We start from the raw sequence: 24,154 nt of genomic DNA, 5'->3' as shown, positions 1-24,154 counted from the left end.
GCATAATTGCATTTGCCGTCTTCGTTCTCGCTCTTTTTGAGTTAAAGGTCCTTTAACCCCTCCAATTTGCATAGGTTCAGTAACATCGGCACCCTTGGGGTTAACATGGGTTTTGACCAAACCCGGGTCTCAAACTTGGACCGATCTGCCTTTCTGTTTTGAAGCCTGTGATCTAATTGGACCACCAAGTCTATATATTCAGAGCAGTCTTGGGGTGGATTTACGACTTGGGCCAGGACATCCTTAAGTTCTCCACGTAGACCTCGATGGAATAACGTGATTCTTTTATCCTCCGGCCATCCAATCTCCACAATTAAACTATTGAAGGTCGCGATATAGGCTAAGCGGTCCTGGTTACCCTGTCGTAGGGATAGAAGCTCGTTGTCCAGGGCCTGTCCCTGAGAATGCCACGCAAAAAGTCTTTCCATGCTTGTCTGGAAGGCTTGAAAGTTCAGAAGAATTGGGTCATCTTGAGTAACGAGTGGAACTGACCAATCCGCAGCACAGCCGCTGAGATATGATGGTACAAAAGCGACCTTGGTTTGGTCGTTAGGGAAGGCCCCAGGTCTGCAGAGGAAGTGCAATCGGCATTGATTCATGAATACGGCGAACCTTTTGGGGTCCCTGGCAAAACGTTCCGGTGGGGCCAGTGGCATATTTCCAGGTAGATTAATTTGCACAGGGTTATTTGAAACCACTGGGGCGGAATTACCCCCAGAACCTGGTAAAGGAGTTTGACCAGCCTGACCTTGTAATAGCTGTCTGGCGAGATCATCAGTTCGTTCTTTAGATACAATTAACTCTCTCCTGAGGGCATTCGTCTCCTGGCGAGCGGAATGAACTTCAGTCCGTAATTCCCCCAATAGCTGGGCCAGCTGTTCTCTCTCGGAAGTCTCCATAGCGCCTGGGTGGGAAATTGTAGGTAGGCTTCGTGTTCTGTAACGCTCACCTGATTCCCACGGAGGCGCCGACCTGTTCTGGACTGCTATGACCTCTTCTAAGGTGATGCGCAGGACTCGGAAGACGGACTGGACCGGACCCCCAAACCTCGCCTGTCTGGCCCGTAGAAGAATCCTTCTGTAGATGGAAAAGGGGATTAACTGTCTGCTGGATAATGTGTCGGATTGCCCCCCTTCCCCCTCTCACACTCCTCGAACCCCCTCCGCGATTCCCCGTAGAGTCTCACCTTAGAGTCTGAAAGGACGAGCTCTCCATCCTGCTTCCGATGCAGGGGCGCTTTGATTTCCAGTTACTTCACTGGATCTCGGGTTTGGTGAGTATTCAACTCCGCTTGACTTTTCCAATATGAGGCCGTAAGTATTCAGTTGCAAAAGTTCAAGCCTTAATTCTCCGTTGTCCTTTTCTCTATTTCAGATGTAGGATGAAGAATCCACGTAGAAGAATGGAATCGCCGAAGGTAAACTCTGGTGAGTCTTTTTGATGGATGGTTCCCTTAGTGATCTTGCTTTCACCCAATAATGCGTGTGTCTTTTTCCCCTTAGTGCCAAAGAAGCGGCACCGACCCGAGGTGAGGAAAGATTGTCTCAACAATAATCAGGTAAGTCTTAAGGTGGAAGAATCAGGCCTTCCTCAATCTGTTCCGGTCGCTCACCTTTGTTTTGTCTCGTTTTCTCCTTAGGCGCTGAAAGGCGACGGATGGTGCCAATGGTCGCTGAAGAGCCTGAGGGCGCCTCGTGAAGGCGAGTGGAACGCAGCGCTGCAGCGAGCGATGCGATGCGCTTCTAAAAATAATGTCTTTTCTCAGGATCGTCGGAGTGATGGTTCCGGACTCCGGATGGAGGTAGGTAAAGTTCAATTATTCACCTTTCTCTCCTTTCCTTCCTTTTCAGGTGTTCCAGGTTGCAGGCGGGCGTGGCTGGAGCCAGGATGCAGGAGCAGACACGGTTAGCGTCCAGCTGCTAGATGCAGAACAACGCGAAGCGTGAGCTGCTGTCTGGGCGTGGTTTAAATAGCCCCCAAAGTAGTTCCAGGTAAGTATTCTTCCTCAGCCACGCCCGAATGGTAAAATAGTCCCATAGGTAAAATAGTCCCTTTCAGACCTCAAGGAGGTCTGGATCCGGCAGCATGGTCTGCATCAGGTAAGTCCATCCAAGCACTCCCATACTGAGCCTGGCGCCTATGGTGCCAGGACTGATACCTTCTATGAGCCTGGCGCCAGGACAATGTCCAAAGAGCCCCTATAAGGGGTTGCTGGTTCCCTCCCTGGGGACATGATGTCTGCTTTCGGGGACGCTGGGCCTGAACTGGCTTCCTGGGAGTAGGCATCATGACATTGTGTTAAACAGCAGCAAAAAAGTTGGGGGGGACACAACTGGAGGGAAAATTACCCATAAATGGAAATCTTTCCTAACAGCCACACAGAAAAGTTTTAAATTATTGTCTTTATTTTTATGTCTCTTTATTTGACACACCAAAACGTATATATATATATTAATATATATTACACAGCCACAGTAGAGGCTGTGTAGTTATGGTTAAGTTGCTAATCCCATAGGAAGAGCCCTTTTTGGGCGGCTTATAACTTCGCTCCCCATGGACGAATCCTCACCAAACTTTGCAAACAAAGTATATGGCCCACAAAGTTTGGTGAGGTTTGGTCCAGGGGGGCAAAGTTATAGGGGGGGGTCCCAAAATTTATTTTTTCCCCATAGACATAATGGGAAAAACTTTGCTCACGCCTACAGCCCAAACCGCTGGATGGATTTACACCAAAAGCGGCTTGGTCCCGAAAGTGTGCTTTTGTTAATTTGGTGTAAATCCGTCCAGTAGTTTATTTTTAAATTACAAAAATGTAAGGCAAAAAAATGTGTGATATCTATGTTCGGTCCACGGACTCACTTCCCTGTTCGGTCCGCAGACTGGCCTCTGATTGGCTGCACTGTCTGCAGACTGGCCTTCGATTGGCCAGAAAGATTTGCAGACATTTTTGCGGTCTGTGGACACCGGGACGCGGCCGCTGATTGGATGGTGAGAAAACGTGAAATGCGTCTGTTTCCCTGAAACGCCCGCCATCTTGGATTTGCAGACTTTTTTGGGGTCCGCGAACAGTGCAGTGAAAACTTTTTTAAAAAAGCAGCATTTCACTTGTTAAACTCGACAAACAATCTCTGGGGATGTGAGGGGGATGGGGATTTGATTGGATATGGCCATAAGAAGCCAAAAAACAGGTTGTTTCACCCCCCAAAAGTCTGCAAACACTCCGGATGTCCGGGGGCAGTCCTGTGGTGTCATCCCCAATCAGTGATGTCATCAATGATATTAGTGATGCAATCTTTGATGTCCTGGGTGTTAGTTTTAGCAGTGCACGGTGGTGGCGCGAGTTATGCTTGCTTAGCTTACCATAACTGGTGAATTTCAGGGGTTTTTCGATTTTACTTGTAACCATCACATCCTTTTAACAACATTTTTTTTACTGAGTATATATATATATATATATAACTTTTTAGTTACATATGGCGCATCCCTGGGAAGGTTAACTCTTATATTTCTTGCTTAAGGGACATGGACTAAATGCATCTGCTCAGCAGCAAAGGTCTTTTAATTTTCTGAACAAGCCAGCCACTGCCTAGCCAGCACACCAGCTGGCAACTCAATGTCACTTGGCACCTTGATTAGGAAAGTAGAGTTCCTTGTGTGTCACCATGCAGACAGTAGTCCATGGCAAATCCTTGCAGTGATATGTGTGCAGCAATGATGTGTGCACTGCACAAGTCACCACCCTGTTGGTTAATGATGTCTATGTGGTGCTCCTATATGTAACATCACATATACCTGTTTTTGTCTGATGTGCCCAATGTCCATACAAGAGCACACTGGGATGTTTTATATATTTGACTCTGACGAGCATGCCATACTGTGCCCACACTTAAACACATAAATCAAAGAAGTTGCCTCAAATTGTAAATCCACTAGGCCAAACTCCCTTTCTACACTGCCACACCATGATTTTTACTAGCTGCAGGCCAGCACTAATAAGAGATGCTAACGCCAGCTCTATTAGATAAAGCATGGGCATGCTCTTTTTTGCCGAAATAACCCCTTAGGCCTGCGTAATAGTGAGGCGGTAGTGGCAGTGGAACTGTGTACCCTTTACCGGGCATTAGAAGCCGGTTTTGTTTAAAACACTTCATCAATTTATTACTGGTCAGGCTAAAGTTTGAAAGAGGTACAATCCTTTCTGTGTAGCCTTTCTGTGCATTGTTTATTGGGTCTCTCTTGTGGGGTATCCTGCCCTATCTGTAGATATAATTCCCTAAAGTTTCGCACATGCAATCCTTTTATCACAGACTTGTTTATCAAATGTATAGATCTTCGATCACTGAAATAGTCCAGAAATGGTCTGTGATTTAATGCAAAGCATACATGAATCCTCATTGGTGCTTTTGTCCCTTTTACCACTCTCACAGAGGTATTTTGAAAGAGTACAATGAGAGTATACCAGACTGTGCATCTTGGAATGATAACTTTCTATCAGAACATAATTAATATGGTTAGTCTAGTATTGCCCCTTGCGAAATACAAGTGAGGTGGTACGAACCGAACACCTGCAACACACGTCCAGGTCAGTGATCCGTCAGACCCCGGTAGCTTTTCAACCACAGTGTGCCAGTACGAACAATTTGAAACTGCATTTAGGCAAGGCCTTCCCTAAGAGCAGGTGACAGAAAAAACATGTACTTGGGCAGCAACAGCTGTGTTTCCACATTAGAATTCTTCGGTAAAGTACTTGAATTACAATGTAATGGACCCAGCTTCATTTATATAGCAATTATTTATTCATATTGAGGACGGGTTTTGGCACACGACAGAGGTGTCGTTTGGGAGTGACGTGTGCCAGTAAGGGGGTGGGTTGGGAGGGGGGGGACATAGTTGGGAGAACATGAAAAACAGAAAGATTTTTCACTGAAAAATCAGGAGTCTCCCGCCTAAATCAGGAGGGTTGGTATGTATGATGGCATTCTGATGTTTCACCCTGGACACCAAGTTGGCTAGAAACTGCCCTGAGTACACAATACAGTAGTGATGACATTAAAGACGTGCTTGTCTGTCAAACTACTCACAAATCACAGTCAACTAAGTAGGTCACCTCAAATAGGCCAAATGCCCCCATATCTGCACTTTGACAAAAAGGTAAATACAAGCAAACTGGTTGTTTCGAATTGTAGTGGATTATCCAAAATATGAAGGGTTCACCGAGCATTCTGTCCTTTAAGTGGGATGGGTGGTGCTTTGCGAATTATGCACATTGTTTTAATTGCAAGCCACGCGGGCGTGGACAATACACAAGTGGCCCACTGTTAAAAGTTTAAATCTATATATCTATGTAAGGAAATAGGCATAGCTCTCAACCATTTGTGGCTCAATGGCGGTGAAAACACCCGATTTTGTTTTTGGCGGATGAGAGGCCTATTGAAATTAATGGGCGTGCAGGAGGCTTGGCGTTGAGTTCACTCTTTACAATGCGGGTCATACCCGCCAAAAGCGTGTGAGTTGAGAGCTATGAAATAGGATGAACAGCATGTGACGTAACACAGGTGGGTCAGTACTGGGAGGTAGAGTGTACGTTCTACAGAACGTAACGTGTAAGTCACGGGATGAGAACACGTTGCTAGGTCCGTTCCTCTAATGGGAACTTGTCACTAACCTATCAAAATACAACCAACAATATCCAAAAAATATACGATAGCCCTGTTTCTGGTACCATAAGCAGCACAGTGGTTGGGTTGGTCAAGTGTACGCCAGCGGTTGGTGGTGGTGTATCTTGCCCTGGACAGTGCCAGAACCTTGGCTTCAAATACCGCCTTTCCCCAGCGTGGACTTCATGGCACCGCGTTTGCAGCTGGAAAAGGCCGCTTGGCGCTGGACGGAGGCGGTGCGGCCTGAAGAGGTAGCGAAAGAGCATATCGAGACAGCATACAGGGTGCGGCTGGATCCGTGCGTGCGTGGTCTCTGCAGGTGCGTGCCCTTCCCACCTCCACCTGGCATTCCGTGCACTCTGCTCGTTCTTCACATGTTTTTGTCATCAGTTGAACATGAATGTCCCTCAGATTTCATCTATTTTCTAACTGTCCTCTTTCCCTCCAAATTTGAGATGAATTGGAAGGGCCATGTAGAAGACATATGGAGACTACTTTGTCATCTTTATCATCTGAATGTTTAACACTAGTTAAAGCATTTTAAGTACGGAACGAGAAGTGCCATTTACTATCACATGGAAACCTATTTATAATGCCCTTGTTGCGGTCCCTTAGTAGGACTAAATGCACTTTATCTTGGACGAGTTTGCACCCTGAGACTTTTTTGGTGGACTAGTGTCGTATAAAAAAAAAACCTCAATAAAAATGCCTATCTCCCTCAGCGTGTTCGATTATCACTTTTTTCCCTGTTCCATTGCTGCACGTACAACACCACTAAATACGGCGGCTGCACGTTTTAAAAAATAGTGTCGGAATGAAAATCGGAGCGGATAGTTATATATATGTGTTAATACCACAGGGCCATGAAAGGACAGCGTAAAAATACCTTCGTGCTCCCTTTGAAGCATGAGTGTTTCTTTTACCCAGATTGATGTCCCATAGCCATTTTGTCGAATTCTGGGAGGAAGATAGGCTTGGTTATCCCGAGTACTTTTTGCAGACGGTTCATCGCACCCTTTTTAACATGTGTATTCCATTGACCAGGGAAATCGTTGTCACTATCCGTATTTCAAACAATTGTAGAAACTGTACACTATTTTAGTTTCTAGAACGTTTATTAATTCGCTATGGTACTATCCAAACGTTCACTTCTGTCGTGCTAAGAACTAGAGTGATGTCACAAGTTAATAGTTCATGAGTTCACAGATTGCGTACGTCATGTGCCCAGTCCGCACTGCTCAAGTCCACATCGTGCGGCAGTTGAGACTTATCAATACATTGAGTAGCATACAACCGGGTCTTTAAGCCTGTTATTATAGTGCTTAGAATTGGGAGGAATCTGCACAAAGCGCTATATGTGCACCGGCCCTGCCCCACCCCTTGCGCGCTAAGGCAAGGAGTGTGCTAGGGCTTGCGTTTAAGTACCATTGAGGTAGGGGGTGTCGTTATCAGACTCTTAAATCTGTACTCTGAAAGTACCCTAGCATATATGTGAACTAGGAGCCCTAACCTTAGGCTGCACTGGACGTCCAGGCATACTGTTAAGTTGTTTAGTCTTCACGGGCGATTTCCCTCCCTTGCCTCCTACTGTGAAAAGGGGTTGCCTTTTAACCCTGCAGAAGATCCCAAAAGGCAGTACATCAGTAAACGGGGCCACCAACATTCCCCCAACTATTTGTAAGACCAATATTCACTGGTTTCGGAAATGCAAATGCTGATATTATTCAGTTTTTCTGCTCTAGTCGCTAACTTAGATTTAAGTTTTAACATTATTATTTTTTTTAAATTTGTTTCAGTTGTTAACTTTTTCCCCCAAACATTTTTTTTTACAATAGTTCATGAACATTTACAACTTGTGGATATACATACATATCGCACTTTTGAAACATTGGAAAGTGAATCTCAGTTAGGGTGCATTGTTAAGTACTATACAACTAGTGGTAGTTCAACTAAAATCCCTTCATCCATTACATTTAGATGACTACTTGCATTCATAAGATTTCATGGTTAAATACCTGAATGTGCAAGGTTATAGCAAGGGGCTTGCCCTTAAGAAAAATAATTTAATTCAAGTATTGAATACCGGTGATCCATCATAACACCAGTTCGCTTTATAAGACCAACATTACTCAAGATACCTATAAACCTAACCTACAAGCAAAATACAATTTTACTACAAACATAAAACATCAAGTCAATTCCTCAGTGCTAATAAGGTATACAACGCAAGTGAAATACAATTTATAGTATAAAACATAACAGAAATGTATCTATACATACAAACATTACATTTCCGGTTGGCACTTAAACTCTTGGTTCATAGCAAATGGATAGTTCTAAATCTATTTATCTAAGTTACATTTGTCATTTTCTATGACTGATTATCTGACAATTTCAGTTATCTCAAACTTTTTGAAAGATGGTACTGATTCAGCGTTGCTACCATTTGGTTTGCTATGAAGAGATATGGCCCCTTTTGTTGAAACATTGTGACATGAAGGTAACAGTGTCAATGTTCAGAGATATTGAAGTTGCATTAATAATGGTTGCCCATAATAGATCTTAAGTTAATGTCTTACATTGACCCAGATGTTTGTAGAAAAATGTGTGTTTCTTGTGGTCAAGGCTAGGGCATTCTACAAATAGATGTCGCAAGGATTCTCTTTGTGTTTGATCTTTGCAAAATCTACAGGATATATCTGCATCACTTACCCTCGCCCATCTCGCCTTCTGGAATTCGATTGAGATATCAGCCTCACTCATAATATTAACATAGTGAGTTTTCCATGCAAGCAATGGTATAGAGTTTTGATTTATCCAAGCATTTGATATTATAGCCATTAATGTCATTGGATCATCTCCCGTTATTAAGCATTTTCTCAAAAAGCATAGTGCTTGCCAAGTAATCGCAGCTGCTAAAGTTATCGGGCCTAATTCATAGCAAATGACCCCAACAGGTGTACTCTGGAGCAGAGATAAACATTTTTTCCAATATAAACCCTCTCAGGTGGCCCAATTAGGGTGAAGTTACGGATAGTGGGCCTGTCCTCCATATGCCAGGACTGGGACTACTCTTTGTTTATAGTAATAAAGGGCTGGAGTAAAAGATAATTTACCAAGTCGCCTTTGAATGAGCTTCCTTTGTGACGCTGGCATGCAAGTTTTTGTTTTGAGGTTATTTCTATAAAGAAGATCTGATGAGTGATTGCTGACAAGTTGGCCTAAGTACTTAAATTCATACAAGATTTCCATAGGGACTTTGGCCAGGGTCCAATTGAATTTACATTTTCGACCAATGGGGAGTAATTCCATCGCAATAGATTTTGTCACATTGATTGACAGGCCATTTACATTAGTGTCATTCTCCTTGTCATTTAAGTTTCTTTATAGGCCTATTTGGGTCTGATCAATTAAAACAAGGTTGTCTGCATAAAATAACCATTCAATTCGAAAGTGTCACATTTTTTGGGGAAAAGATTGAACGTTCTCTAAAAACACATAAATATCTTTAATAACAAAAAGTAAACAAGAAAATACACCCTTGTTTTAGGCCAGTGAAAGTCTTGATTGATTTAGTTAATAGTCCATTTTTTAGCTTCGCTCTGATTGTTGTCACTATAAAATTGATAAATTATGTTTATATGAGGGGGGCATTGTGCTTCAATTTGCACAATCATTTTTCAGGGGAGACAGAATCGAAACGTGAAGCAAAAGACCAGGTGATATACCAAGTCACATAGCTGCTCTCTTATATAACCCAGACTGGGTGTGTGCTTAGTCGAAGTTACTGTCAGTTCGACTGGGTAGTAAAATATCTGAAGTTTAGAGAAGACAAAAACAGAAAGCTTTTTCCTGTTTTTCAAAACAATTTTTATCAAAAATAATCTCAAAAATGAGAAGTCACTAATATTTTCTTAGTGAGGAAGAATTTGCCACAATCCATTATATCAATCAGACCAAAGTTGCCAATGCATTTCAGAAATAGATTTCCTACATCAGGGCCAGTCTAAAGATAATCCATTCAATTTCACAAATCAAAAAACCAAAAACAGTTCAAATACGTATACAATTGGTGTCATATAATAACATTGTAAGGATAAGAACATACCATTTAGTTGTGGAAGTGGATGAGTAGAAAAGGAAAAAACAAACAAAAGAAAACTAGTGAGTTGCTGTGAAATATAGATGTCCATTGGTTGAATAAAATAGAGAAATGACAGGTTACCTGTGATTTATAAGTTGAATGCAGAGTGTGGCAAAATGGAGTCCATGTGTTGATCAAAAGTACCTGCCTGACGGAAATCAGTGCAGAAAGACAGCCTGCAATGTGATTACTGCAAGCAAAAGAGACCCGTTATTGTAAACAGTAATATCCGTGGTTAAAAGTAATTAGAGTGTGTGGAAAGTCTTACCGCGCTAGTCATGAGAGCGGAGAAGTTCTCCCCTTGCCGGCATGAACAGAACTGTGGCTGTTGCATCGAAGCGTTACTAAGGCAATGCATCCTATAAACGACACGTGATAGCATCGCGGCCTGAATGGGCGCGTTTTCAGACTCTATTGCTGCAATCAAGCCAGAAAGCTCGATATAGATCGAATAAACCATGGGCCTGATGAAGGAAATCTATTTCCGAAATGCATTGACAACTTTGGTCTCATTGATATAATGGATTGTGGCAAATTCTTCCTCACTAAGAAAATATTAGTGACTTCTCAGCAGACCACGCACGCAGCAACTGTAGACCCGCTGCAGAGCACACGGCGGCCTGCCTGACCGTGTCCCTCCTGCCTGCCTGACTCCTCCATGCCGGGCGCGACGCGGCACCACAGCGAGGCTGAGCCTCGTTCCGGGCACATCAAAGCCCCCTGCCTCTGCCGGTAGCGGATACGCCGGCCTGCACGAAGGCCGTACAAAGGCCCTGTTTGCGCCTGTTAGCGCAATGGTAGCGCACAGGCGCTGCACCTTTCTACCTCTCCGGCTCCACTGAGACTCACACGGTAAGGCCCTAGGGGCATTTACTGCAGGACTCATATCACTATACTGTACCTGACCCGCAACTCTTGTAATATTGCATCTGCCATTCAAAGTCAGTTGCTGTTGGCGCTATGTCTAAAACCAGCTGTCATTGATGACCTGAAATGCTTGACCTACTGAATGCATTCCAGCCCCGCTAACTAACTACTGCTCTGCCCACTAATAATTACCATGCAATGACACTTCGACTACGCCTGTACATGTTGCACTGTCCATTACCTATTAGGCCCACATCTGACGCTAACATTAGGATAATTGTATAGCCGAACTCTGTTGCGCCTCACAACTTGAACTTGAGTCTGATCGCCCCCAATTGCTACTAGCCTTAGCACATAGGTATTGCCTAATTTTGTTTCTGATGACCCCTCTGCCTATGCACTCTGCTAGTGATCTATGCTTTTGTGCCTTGACTGCTAGTGACCTATGCTTTTGTGCCTTGATTGCTAAATTCGAATCTAGGTGACCCTTTTGCCTATGCACCCTGCTAGTGACCTATGCTTTTGTGCCTTGATTGCTAAAATCGAATCTAGGTGACCCCTTTGCCTATGCACCCTGCTAGTGATCTATGCTTTTGTGCCTTGACTGCTAGTGACCTATGCTTTTGTGCCTTGATTGCTAAAATCGAATCTAGGTGACCCTTTTGCCTATGCACCCTGCTAGTGACCTATGCTTTTGTGCCTTGATTGCTAAAATTGAATCTAGGTGACCCCTTTGCCTATGCACCCTGCTAGTGATCTTTGCTTTTGTGCCTTGACTGCTAGTGACCTATGCTTTTGTGCCTTGATTGCTAAAATCGAACCTAGGTGACCCTTTGCCTATGCACCCTGCTAGTGACCTATGCCTCTGTGCCTCGATCGAAAAAATCGAATTTAAGTGACCCATTAGACTAGACCTTACGCTACTGGATAACAACTACACTGTACTAGCCTTATCCTGCCCAATACCACAATGTATCTCCATGCACTTTACACAGTGTTACTGAGATCAATACTGCACATCTTGAACAGCCAATACCTAACCATGCTACCCAATTTACTAGCACTTGAGCCTGCATATAACCCATACACATCAACTGAAATGACCTCCACACCTTGCCCTGTTCTCATGAGGAACTTTAGATTACGTGCCAGGCTCTCAAGGCTCCATGACCCTCTATCTAAACTAGCCCATAATAAGGTGACTAGGACTCCATCCCTACACCCTCTTCAACTGAACAGTAGACTCCACCGTGAGCCCATCCGTGACCAGAAAAGTACGCACGAGTCTGCGCCATCACCCCTATACCCAGTAGATCTCGGGACTAAGGGTGCACTAATAAATGCCCACTCCATGGTAGCCCATGCTTCAGACATTGCCGACCTGCTACACAACGAAGACTTGGACTTCTTAGCAGTCACCGAATCTTGGCTCCACCCGACGGCAGGCCCTGCAATTATGCTAGCGGTACCAGATGACTACACGCTATTAAGACTTGATCGTACCACCTCTAGAGGCGGAGGTCTTGCCATCATAGCCAAAACTAAATTCCCTATTACAATTGAATCACCCACTAATGTTACTTCCTGTGAATCTCTAACCGCCAAGTTAACACTATCTGATACCCAATCCATCTCCATTCACCTTATCTACCGACCGCCAGGCCCCTTAGGGTCATTTGAAGAAGACCTCACAGACATCCTATCAAACAATCATAAAAATTCCTCACAACGCATCTTACTAGGAGACTTTAACATAGGACTTAGCGACCCCGCAGACGTCAATGCCAGTACAATCAATAACACCCTAGAGGAACTGGGCTTCACCCAGAAGATCACTGAGCCCACCCATATCAAAGGGAGAACTCTGGACTGGCTAGCTGTGCACAACTGCCCAGTCCTAGTCACTGCCATACTCCCGCAGCCTTGGACAGACCATTACTTGATCTCGTTCACCCTAGAGGCAACCCCAGCACAAGCTAACAGCATTGCTCCAGCTGTCCAATCCCGAAATAAAAAAAACATCACCCCCGAAAACCTGATCCCGCTAATCACACCAACCTTGAATGCCATCCCGGCTCATACAGATCCATTTACGATGGTGGACATCTATAATAAAATCATGCTCTCATCCCTTGATGCCATAGCGCCTTTAAAGCTAAAAAAGAGCAAGCCCCGGAAACACATCAACTCCTGGTTTTCGTCTCATCTTAAAGCCCTCAGGTAGGAAAAGCGACGCTGTGAAAAAATCTGGCGAGCTTACCCCTCAGAAAATAATAAAAAAAACTTGAGCAGTCTAGCTTCCCAATATAAAAAAGAAATTATATTGGCCAAACAAACGTCTTATAGTACGCGAATCTCACAAGCTAAATCTAACACTAGAGAGCTTTTCACAATACTTAAAGAGGTTGAATCCCCGATCCAAGTGCCCGACTCATGTATCAAAGATAAAACTGGTGCACGGGCATACAAAATGCCCTAGCGAACAAAATCTCCTCCCTTAAGACTAAAATAAGCATTAAAAAAGAAACTCTGCTCTCCTGTACTAAGCCGAGTACCGCCTCCCATAAAAAGGCTCACCCGACTCAATCATCCCCCCAAGTGCACAACCCCACCTTTAACTTCCATAAAGTATCCACCAAAGAGGTAGAAAATACTATTCTCACCCTCAAACCTTCAAATTGCCACGGAGACCTATGCCCCGCTCAACTGATTAAGGATGCAGCCCATGATCTCGCACCATTTATTACCAAACTAATAAATGCGTCTTTCACATCAGGCACCGTACCTAATAACTTAAAACAGTCCTGGGTCCTCCCTCTGCTTAAAAAAACAAACTTAGACCCTTCCACTCCAACTAACTACCGCCCCATCACCACAGTAGCGTTCCTTCTTAAAATCATCGACAAATCAGCATACCACCAGATCCAACATTACCTTGAGCACTTCCATCTCCTAGGCGTCCGACAATCGGGTTTCAGGCCACAGCATGGAACCGAAACTGCACTTATAGATCTCAAGGCACAGATAGACGAGCTGAGAGACCAGGGCAAGACAGCACTATTGTTACTCCTCGATCTCTCTGCGGCCTTCGATCTGGTCGACCATGAGATCTTGTGCACCCACCTCTCAAGAAGCAACCAACTGGATCCAATCCTTCCTCAATAACCGCACGATGAGAGTCTTCTCATTGTCAGCAGCAGCCGACCCTACACCTATCACTTGCGGCGTGCCTCAAGGATCTTGCGTCTCCCCTACACTTTATAACATTTTCACGAAGCCCCTTTTCGATGATCTAGACGATCTGGGTCTCACCTACACTAATTACGCCGATGATACCCAGATCCTCATCCCGTTGTCGGGGGGATTATGACAAGGATTTGGCCTTCGTTAATAAAGTGTACCTCATCATCCAGGCATGGATGGCCTCACATGGTCTATGCCTGAATGATGACAAGACGGAACTCCTTATTCTAGGATCTACACACTACCTCAACAAACTGGGCCACAAATACTCATTGTTCATAATTGACGACAACAAGATCAAAGTAGCTAAGGAGGTTAAAACCCTCGGCTTTTATCTAGACTCCACCCTCACCTTCAACAAACAAGTGAATGCATTGGCCTCCGCCACCTCCTACACTTGCAAACTCATTAGGGCAGCCAAACCCTTTCTCTCCCCCACCAACTGTACCACCCTGGCCAGGGCGCTGATCCTGTCAAAGTTGGACTATTGTAACGCTCTTTATGTAGGTTGTAACAAATATATCTCAAATAAAATCCAAATCCTCCAAAATAATGCCCTCAGAGCGGCCCTCAGTATCCCGAAGAAAGCCCATATCTCAGTTTCCAGAAGATCTGTCAACTGGCTATCCACCAAGGACAAGATATTCCTATAATCGGTATCTCTGACTCATAAATGCCTCCACCAAGCAGCCCCTCAATACCTCATCGCCAGATTTACTAGACCCACCCTCTCTCGCCCCTCGAGAACGGCCAATTCTAACCTTCTTTTGGTGCCCATTTTCAAACGTACAATGTCTGGAGGTAATAGCTTCCCAGTAAAAGCAGCGCAATTCTGGAACTCCCTTCCTCCCACCTGTAGGGAGGACCTACCCTACCACCAGTTCAGAGCCAGGACTGTCTACTGGCTCAAATCTCTCGACTCATAATGACTTCCGATGCCCAGATGCGCCACTACCATGTGGCTCCTTACCTCATTGAATGTAAATATGTATATAGTACAGCCTACAATGTTTATGTCCTACCCTTCCTATTTGGTGTGATACGTCCGGCACTGTAACCGCAGCTGGACCTCACCCTACTGTTTGTAACTAAGCTTTGCAACCCTCTTGCTGCCTTTGCGCCTGGCTACCCCTGGTTTTGGTGCGCATTATAAATAAATAAATACAAATACAAATATAAGAGAGCGGCTACGTGACTTGGTATATCACCTGGTCTTTTGCTTCACGTGTATTTTGAGTTTGGGTGTCTCCAAACTCGTTGCAGCCAGCTCCTTTTACAAATTGTTTGAAAAGGTCTCCTTTTGTTTACACTTTGATTACCAACGAGACGTGGATTTATCATTAAGTGGTGCCCACTCACTTCACTTCTTGCTCTAGACAGAATCGAAAGCCTGTTTAAAATCTAGAAAACGCATAAAAATCGTTTTTTTGCCTAGATTGCTTGTTTTTTAATTGTGGAATGGACCATCATATTTAATGAGGTTCCTACACATTTGACAAAGCCTGACTGGTTCAGATGAAATAGTTTCTCAGTCTGGATCCATATAGTGAGTTTTTTTTTAGGATTATTCTGGTAAACATTTTTCCAGGAATGTCTAGAAGAGAAATGGGTCTAGCGGATCAGTGCGACTTCCTTTTTTAAAAATTGGTGTGATAATCAACATCTTCCATGACTTTGGTATCACTCCTGTTTTGATAATATTCCTAAATATAATGTCAAGAATTACTGCTCACTCCTCTGGATGTGCTTTTAGTACCCAATTTGTCAGGCGATCTGGTCCTGGCACTCTTGAGGAACTCGGTTTATTAATCAACACTATGATATCACTTTGATCAAAGTTAAGGGTTGCTAGATTTGATGCAGGTAGGTGAGATATCAATGGATGATTTTCAGTTTTTGCAAATAGTTCAGAAAAATGGAATACCCAAGTTCACTAACTGCATTTACTGGGACAATGGATTAGCACACTTGGGTGCTTTGTTAAAAAGTCCCAGATTTGTGCCATCGATTTATTTGCAATAGCTGCCAGCATAGATTTTCCATCTCGTTGTTTTCTAAGAGCTGATAGCTGCTTTATGGAGTTCCTATAGCAAGACCGGGCCTTCCTTTTTTCATCTATCTGATCCTTATTTAAATAGTTTAGTTTATTTATTTCTAACACGCATCTGGGCGCTATGCTTACAAGTTACGGCAATGTATAATAACAAAGAATACAATGGAGTGATACAAAAGGGTTATAAATATACATGAGTCGTAGTATGATGCTGAATTGCTCGCCCAGAGTGCACGGACAGTCATTAATCACCAATGCAATTGCAGAGCCAATACTTTAAACGCAGGTAGACGACGCAATGACTTACAACCACACATGCTCTTAGAAAATAATGAGCACTTATACGGCTATTTATTCAAAGCTTGGAAGCAACAAGTGATAACACAGAAATAAATCACAGAAAAGACAGAGAATTCAAAAGAAAATCCATCACTGTGGGCGTAACTGAATCCCTCATCTTGCCAGAAGCGGCTGGAAGACCCCGATAACAGCCAGGCCGAGAGCACAACAGCCCACAGGTATGCCGGACAGAAGTGTCCCCCCCCCTCCGACTGAGGTCTTTGTACTTGTCCCGTCTGACCGTTGAGGGGTTCCGCATATATGCACTCCTCAAAAAGGGGTGTTAATTTCTCGAATCTTCTGGCAAATGCACTTGCGCATTGATGGGCAACCGTTGGTTGCCAGCTGGGTCAACCGACAGTAACCTCAAGGAGCAAAGCGCTTCCCTCCTCTAAGAACAAGCGCCACGGAAAACAGTCCCATAACTCATAACAAGACATAACAAAGCCAGCTTTCCCAGCAGAGTGTCCTTGACTGCATACCAGGTTTGGAAAGCATGTTTTCTTCAGCAAAGTAAATTCAGCTCTCAGCAAAATGAGTACAGCTTTTCACTGCGACATGAAGTAAATATCCATCTGAGTGCTCCCAGAATACACTGCGCACCAGCGCCATGTTTTAGCTCAAGCATAACGAATGCATCGTTACAATTATACAGGTGATCCAGAATATAAAAAAATTATGCAGGAGAGAAACAATTACTGAGTTAAGACTTTACACATGTACAAGGTGGGTTGTGATTATGCAACCGAGATGAGGTTTTGCTCATGGAGCCATACTAAGAAGGTAAGAAGGTTCCTCTCTTAGAGATAGTGTTAGGGCATTCCAATTCTTAGCAGCGCGGACTGGGAAGCTAACCCCGCCTGAATTGTGCCTTAAGAGTTGTAATATATGAATCATAGAGATGTTTGTGTGCACATATTGGTCGACTTGTTTTGTTAATGTTTACACTAATCAAGTTGAGGGAATCGGTATATTCATTAGAGCTGGAGTGGTCAAAAAGACTTTGCAGCTGTTTTTTTTTTAAAGAATCAATTCTGTGTACTGACCATTTATTTCTATTTCGGCCAATGTTAAGTTATTCTGGGAAGCTATAATAGTGGCCCAATTGGGATGAGGAAGAATTCCATTCTATTTCTAATAGGTTATGATCGCTTGAGCAATTTGAAGTGACTCGAAAGGAAATCACTCGATTAATTGTACTCGTGGAGATGAAAACGTAGTCTAGTGTTAATTAAGACAACCCTCTTTCCCACGTAGGCACGGGAGGGACATCTCCCTTTACAGTGCCATTTAACATGGTTAAATAGCGTTTTTTTTTTGTCAGGGTTAACCAGTTTATTGCATGAGCTTTGAGTGGTTTATTGCTATTAGAAGGGCAGTTCATATTCAAATCTCCTACTATAATGGTGAGGGTTGATTGACCATCCATTGCAATCACATCTAACATTTGCTCTGCATGTTTCATAAAGGTTGTATCTAGAATGGCGATTGGATTCCAGTAAATATTGTTCATTGCTGTTTGTGGGCAGAATGGCGAATGACTTTAATCAGTTTTGAGCCTAACTAGTTATATTCTTGGATGAGGTGTAGCCCATAGTTCAGTATGTACCTGTGACTCTAATTTGACCGCTGTTAGCAAACCTACCGAAGGTCGACCTGTCACTTGTTTCACTGCTGGGATCAATGCAATCTGAAAGTTGGGCCATAATGGTTGCGTCGTAATCCACGTTTCTTGAAGGACTAGAAGATCACGTTTTTGTAGAGGGTTTCTTTTTGCGTTCATTAGATGAGAGAAGCCTCTTGTATTCCAAATGGCCATTGCAAAATTTGTATTGGGTAGTGGGAGCCTGCAATGATGGGCTATTTTTGTATGTGTTTTATTTATTACTTTAGGTAGCCAGTCCCATTTGGAACTTGTCTGTCTAGGGGCCTGATCTTTGATGCGAACCTCCTGGTGTTCCCAATATTTTATAAAATTATAATTGATTGCTAGGGGTTGAAATTTCAAACCCTCCATCTTTGTTGTTATTGTGTAGTGCTGTTCCTCATCACAGTCCCTGTTTGGTGTATATTTGAGCTTGTATGCCAATCAGACTTGGTTTGATTTATAGATAACACAATAGTCTTTCCCTGTAGCTCAAGATCAGATTGGGCATGTTTTCCTTTCATTTAAGTAGGTTTTTGATTATTTGCGATGGTATCTGGATCTCTGCCATATCAAAATTATCACTGGGAATGAAGCTAATTGACTTTGTCCTCTGATCAGACCTGAATCAATTGTGGATTTGTGTGAAAGGCAATTAGGAGAGTTGTGCGATTTGGGAAAGGGTTGTCTTCGCGTCTGTCGCTCATCTTAATGGCGAGTATGTTATAGTTTGCAATTATCTCAGTTTTTGCAGCCTCAGGGATGGCTTTTGCCGCGTTATTTCTTCATGGATCTCGCTAGCCGAGTGGGCGCAGGAGAGCGGTTGAGAAGGGTCTATTCTCGCTGACTGCATTTGCTCCCTTTCCTGTATTAGATATGCCCTCTTTTGTTCCATTGTTTGGAAGGTGGGCAACTCCAGATGCATCATTATAATCCGATTGGGGGGTGAGGGGGCATTCACTGCTACTTGTTGACAGTGTGAGTTCTCTGTCGTTCTGTGTAGATGTGGTAATGAGGATGTCGATTATGTAGATAGTCATGAGCTCTTCGGGTGTCCCCACTTGCCCCACATTTGCATTATTTGTGACTGTCTCCACATGCATAGATCTCTTAGCCTGATGGGCGCCACATTCTATGGCTAATGCTCTACCTTCATCTGACGCCTTGCTTCCTATGTCATGTGGAATAACTGCACCATTTATGGAAGTCTCATTACTCGCAGATCTCAATTTGTCTATAAAATGGGTTTTCAAAACAGCCAGCAGTGGAGTTGAACGATTATTAATAAATCTCTTTGCTTTATATATATATATTTTTTTTTTTGGGGGGGGGGCAGATTTTTTGATTTCTTTGTGATTATAGTTTGAGTTGTCGCCATGCGTTTTTTGGTTTTACGCTTGCGGGACAGAGGTTTAAATAGATGGTAAATTGATTCTGTTGTCAATTCAGGTATTGCCAAATTATAGTTGGGATTACCCTCATGCTGGGGGCAGTCAGATGGCTCAGTCAATTAAATGATTATTGGTGAGTCTTTCTCTATAATCTCTGCGACATTCTCAGAGATCACGAATGCAGCGTTTTCTCCCTGTTGCCCCCCCACCACTAGGGGACCTCTGGGGTGCGAAAATCTCTAGTATCAGGCTCTGCATTTTCAAGCATTCAGAAGCTTCCACACTACGTTGAGTCATCTCTGCCGCTAGCCAGTCTATTTTTGCCATAATCAGTTTTAAAGCATCACTGTTTGTATCAATATTCCTATCTCGAATTTTGTGGATTTTCGCCAGTGGTATTGATTGCACGAAGGGTAGTTTCTACCATCGGATTTACAGAATGTGCAATTCCAAAGGGAGGCCTTGGAGTAGGTCTGACAAATGAGCCCGTTGACGAGTTCAATGAAGAGGAGTAGTTTTCTTTGTTTGCAGTATCTGGTATTAGGATCAGTGAATTAGATAGATTAGAGATCGGCTTTACTGTGATCATTTCCCATTGGATCAGTCAAGTGATTATACAAATGTGTACTAGTAATTTCTGTGTTAATATCAACGTGTTTAATCAGCCTATCATTCTCTATAATTTCAGGTACACTCAGATACTATATTTCCAGTTTGATTTGTATTTGCTTGGGATTGTAGTATTTGCTAGTAAAGTAACGGCTGTGGTGCTTTTCTACTATATATTTCTCTTATAAATTTGTATTCATCTCTTGGTTCGGGGTTAAAAGAGTTCATGATCATTATCTTTTTGTTTAACCGGAGTGAGGCATGCTAGTACTTCTAAATCCGTGGGTTATATCCTGCAGCTCCTACATTAACGCTAATGCAGTCCATTTCTCCACCCTGCAGATTTGTATGCCTTACCTCATGCTACGGTGTGGCTTCAGCGCCACACCATCTTAATTGAGGAGATTCTGTCGCTAGACGGAATTTCCTGATGTCGCCACATAATTGAATTGAGCATTTATTTACAGCTCCCATTGGCCCTACGGGCACATTTGCCTTTCAGTCTTTGGCGCAGTTACCTGGATTAGTAAAGGTTCTTGTTGCTTTTCCGGGCATCGCGGAAGTCGGTGTGTATGCAGCCATTTCACGTCCTTAATTGTTATACAAAGCTTGTTCGCTTCTCTGCTACTTAATTGTTGGCTTTCCCCTTCTCTTGGGATACACAAAAACCCTTGAAGTATAAAGTCACAGCCATGTGATTAACAAGCCCGAGCGCCAAGCACCACCTAACAGCATAAAAAGCACCCACGGAGCACTCGAGGCGCGTGTGTGCGCACAGCTGGTTTTATACTCGTCAGGGAGTGGTATGGTTAATCATGCTGCAAGACAGAAAAATTAAGATAATTGATAACAGTACAAGGTACTAACACAGATTACAGTCCAATGTGTTCACTATATGTTATACTGGAAGTACATTCCAGGACTGCATACCAATTCAGGGTAATAGAACAAACGTAAATCCAGGAAGGGGTTTAACAGTCACAGGCAGTCTTCCACCAGCGTAACAGCACTCGCGGAGCACTCGACGTGTGCATCTGCATGGCTGGTTTTATACACATCAGAGAGTGGGTGTGGTTAATCATGCAATTCAGGGTGGTAGAACAAATGTAAATCCAGGAAGGGGTTGAACAGTCACGGGCAGTCTTCCACCAGCGTAACAGCACTCATGGAGCACTCGACATTAACTTAACATTCTGCATGTATATATTGCAGAGAAAATAACACCGATCATAGAAGAACTTAATTCACTTAAAGCCATGTCTTCACCTGAAAAATTGTGAAAAACCACTGCAAAAAATTGATAATGTTTGGTAGAACTTTAACATCAACAGATAAGCGCTAACAAGCAAATGCACCACATAGGCTTCTGTTGATGCACTGATGGATGAGACAGTGGGTTTAAACAAATTCTACATTTTAGTGGGAGAACGTGGGCTCCAATGATCTCTGGAGACATGTTCAGCCCTGCTGTGGTCGGGCAAGATGACATCTTTTTGTTGGTGGGTGATGAAGTTTTTAAAATAATTACAGGTAAGGCAAGTTTATATAATCATCATACGTTAGAATTTACTATTGCTATGCTTTAGGGTATTAAGTGAAACATTTTCAAAATTCTGTAAGTGTGGCAAAAACTGGTGTGATCCTTGTTGCACATTATGTTAAGTTACTTGATTATGTTAAGTTACTTGATATTTGTATACCACTTAAAGACTGCTCAAAATTTGCACTCGCCGTTGACTAGTGAAAATTGACTCTTTGCGATTTAAGAAATGGTATATGCTTCGTGTAAGTGTAGACTTGAAGTGGTGAGTGAATTGTTATGGTTGGCTAGCACCTTACAACTGGAAATATTTACCCCGGTTACTGATATTGTTATGTCCTTGTAGCGCTTTGGTGTGAATGACCCTTCAGCAGACCATAGTCTGAGCAGGCATGGAATTAAAAGGGTATTACATTGCATGCAAATAGTATTTAGAATTTCAAGTGACTGTTCAGTTATTAGCAGAGATGACTAGTGTAGTGGCAAAGTATGGTGTGTTTAGGTGTAACGGATCAGTGACGGTGACAGACCACATTTTCTTGAGGGACTCTGCTGTATTCGGGGTAGGGGGGCAGCGTGAAAGGTGGGATAGTGGTTTCTTGGAATATCGGTTGGTGTAAATCGTTCTATCGCCCTCAAGGGCACAGTTGAGGGCTCTGATTTACCTTACATGCACAATGAATAACGTGCAATCACGTACACATTTGTCAGATATGTAAAAGACATAAACGTTCCATGCATATCCATTTGACAGGCCATTCTTGAGCATGATTAGACCTATAACATCCAAAGGCCAGATAACTGGCAGTAGTCACATGTGCATACAGTATGATTTATACAAAATATTTAATCAACCCATGTTTTAGTGTGGTGCTTCTTAATAGGGGCGTTCTTGCTTCTAAGTGATTGATGTGAAAGTGATTAAATCTATGTACCACTCTCAGAACGAATTGCCACTCGAAGTAGAGCTGTACAAACGTAAAACTTGGGCCCTACAAAGTGCTTTGTATGCACCACCAAACACCTACTCCGCCCTCTTTGTCAAACATTGCCCCTGCTTATTTTAAAGAAATAAAAACAGAAATCCTAAATTACAACACCTCAATGTATTGTATAGTGAGCTGTTATTTTGAAATGTGGCACAATCCTAATCCACATAAAATATAGTTGTCGTCTAATTGTTTATTTACAAAAATCCATCAAAGACCATATAAAAACATCCAAATAGATTAAATAATAATTAAAAGATTAAAGGGCATCAACCAAATGTATTTTTACGGATGAACTTTAACTACAAAACTATCCCAAAAATGTGTATCTTTAGTGCCTTTAGCTTTTATAAAAACAACAAAAAGCAACTGCAGTATTGGGTAGAGACAACAATAGCATAAAAGCCGCCCTCCAGTGATGTAGCCCACTAGCCCTATGTACATTAAATACATATATTCTCTGAACATTGTTACACAAAAGACAATAGAACATACAATGTTGCTGTGTTTCCTTCTCACAGCACAAGCAGTGCCCATCGCCCAGATTTGAAGCGCCTGGCCACTTGCATGCTATTGCATTCAGATGAAAAGCGTTCAGCCGAGCTCTAGTCCGGAGGATCTGATGATATCTGTTCGAGACCACAGTAAGGTACCCAACTTATCGTCCGGCGGGACACTGGGAGATGCAGCCTGATAGGTTTGGTCAAATTTGCATCCTCCCTTGCGTTAACCCGGGCATTCCAGAATTTCGCTTTGAGAAGCTGGAAAGACCTGCTGGCAAATCTCTCTGCATTATCAAAGCAGTAGTCCTGGTCATAGCCCCAGTGTCTGTTTACTATAAAGCAACCAACCTATTATATAGGGATTCCCCAAAGTTTAAAAGGTTCTTTATTAACAATTTGGATAGTGTTACTTCTTTGCTATCCCACACAGCATGTCAAACTAATATAATTCTTAGTGACAATACGTCTGCAAGAAAAGGAAGGCCAGTTTTCATGTGAAATAAGTATGATGATGTTGGGGAGGGAACTCCAAGTAGTCGAGTGAGAAAAAGATGTCTCCCTCTGAAGAATATCTAAATTTCCAGAACCACATAACTCACTCCCATATGTCCGACACCTACCGCTTTGCCGCTATGGATTTCCAGCTTGTGCTCCAACTGCTGCTTCATCATCTTAGCGAATCTAAACAAACCCCAATAACTTGGTTCATTTTAGATCGCTGCTGGCCAATATTGGTCTTCCAAGAGAGGCTTTGATTGAAGCGGATCCCAAGATTGGCAAAATGCTTGCAGACCTGCATCCACTGTCCGTTCAGTGATTTAAAAATATATATATATATTTTTATTTTTGTATCAGCAGAGACCTTTGTATGGCATTGGATAAACGCATCACAAGGCATTTAACTTCATTTGCTATCGGACTGAGATGCTACATGTACCTGCTAAATGTATCAATCAGTGTCTGCAGAGATTTAGGATTTGTAGCAAGCAGTACTCTCATCAGCATAACTGAACATTTGCACCCTTCTACTCCCAGAAAGGCAGACATCAGCATTAGTGGCTTTCAAGGTGGATGGAAGGCAGTTGATACATAGATTAAACAGGAGGGGTGCAGAGACGCATACCTCTTTCCCTACCTTTATTACTCAGCCCCCTCACCTCCTTTCCATAGTGAG

At 43.0% G+C, this 24,154-nt stretch overlaps 1 protein-coding gene across 1 annotated transcript in view; it reads left to right on the top strand.

Moving 5' to 3' along the window:
- The first annotated feature begins 5,641 nt into the window (after nucleotides 1–5,641).
- Nucleotides 5,642–24,154, top strand: part of USP48 (ubiquitin specific peptidase 48) — a 1,688,863-nt gene continuing 1,670,350 nt past the window's right edge. The window contains exon 1 of the mRNA XM_069610955.1: nucleotides 5,642–5,976. Coding sequence (XP_069467056.1) covers nucleotides 5,843–5,976 — 134 coding nt within the window. The 5' untranslated portion in view covers nucleotides 5,642–5,842. The remainder of the gene's footprint in view (nucleotides 5,977–24,154) is intronic.

The sequence above is a fragment of the Ambystoma mexicanum genome, chromosome 8, assembly GCF_040938575.1.
Source record: "Ambystoma mexicanum isolate Mex_15411 chromosome 8, UKY_AmexF1_1, whole genome shotgun sequence".
Classification (NCBI taxonomy): Eukaryota; Metazoa; Chordata; class Amphibia; order Caudata; family Ambystomatidae; genus Ambystoma; species Ambystoma mexicanum.
This window is presented reverse-complemented; position numbering and strand designations above follow the sequence as displayed.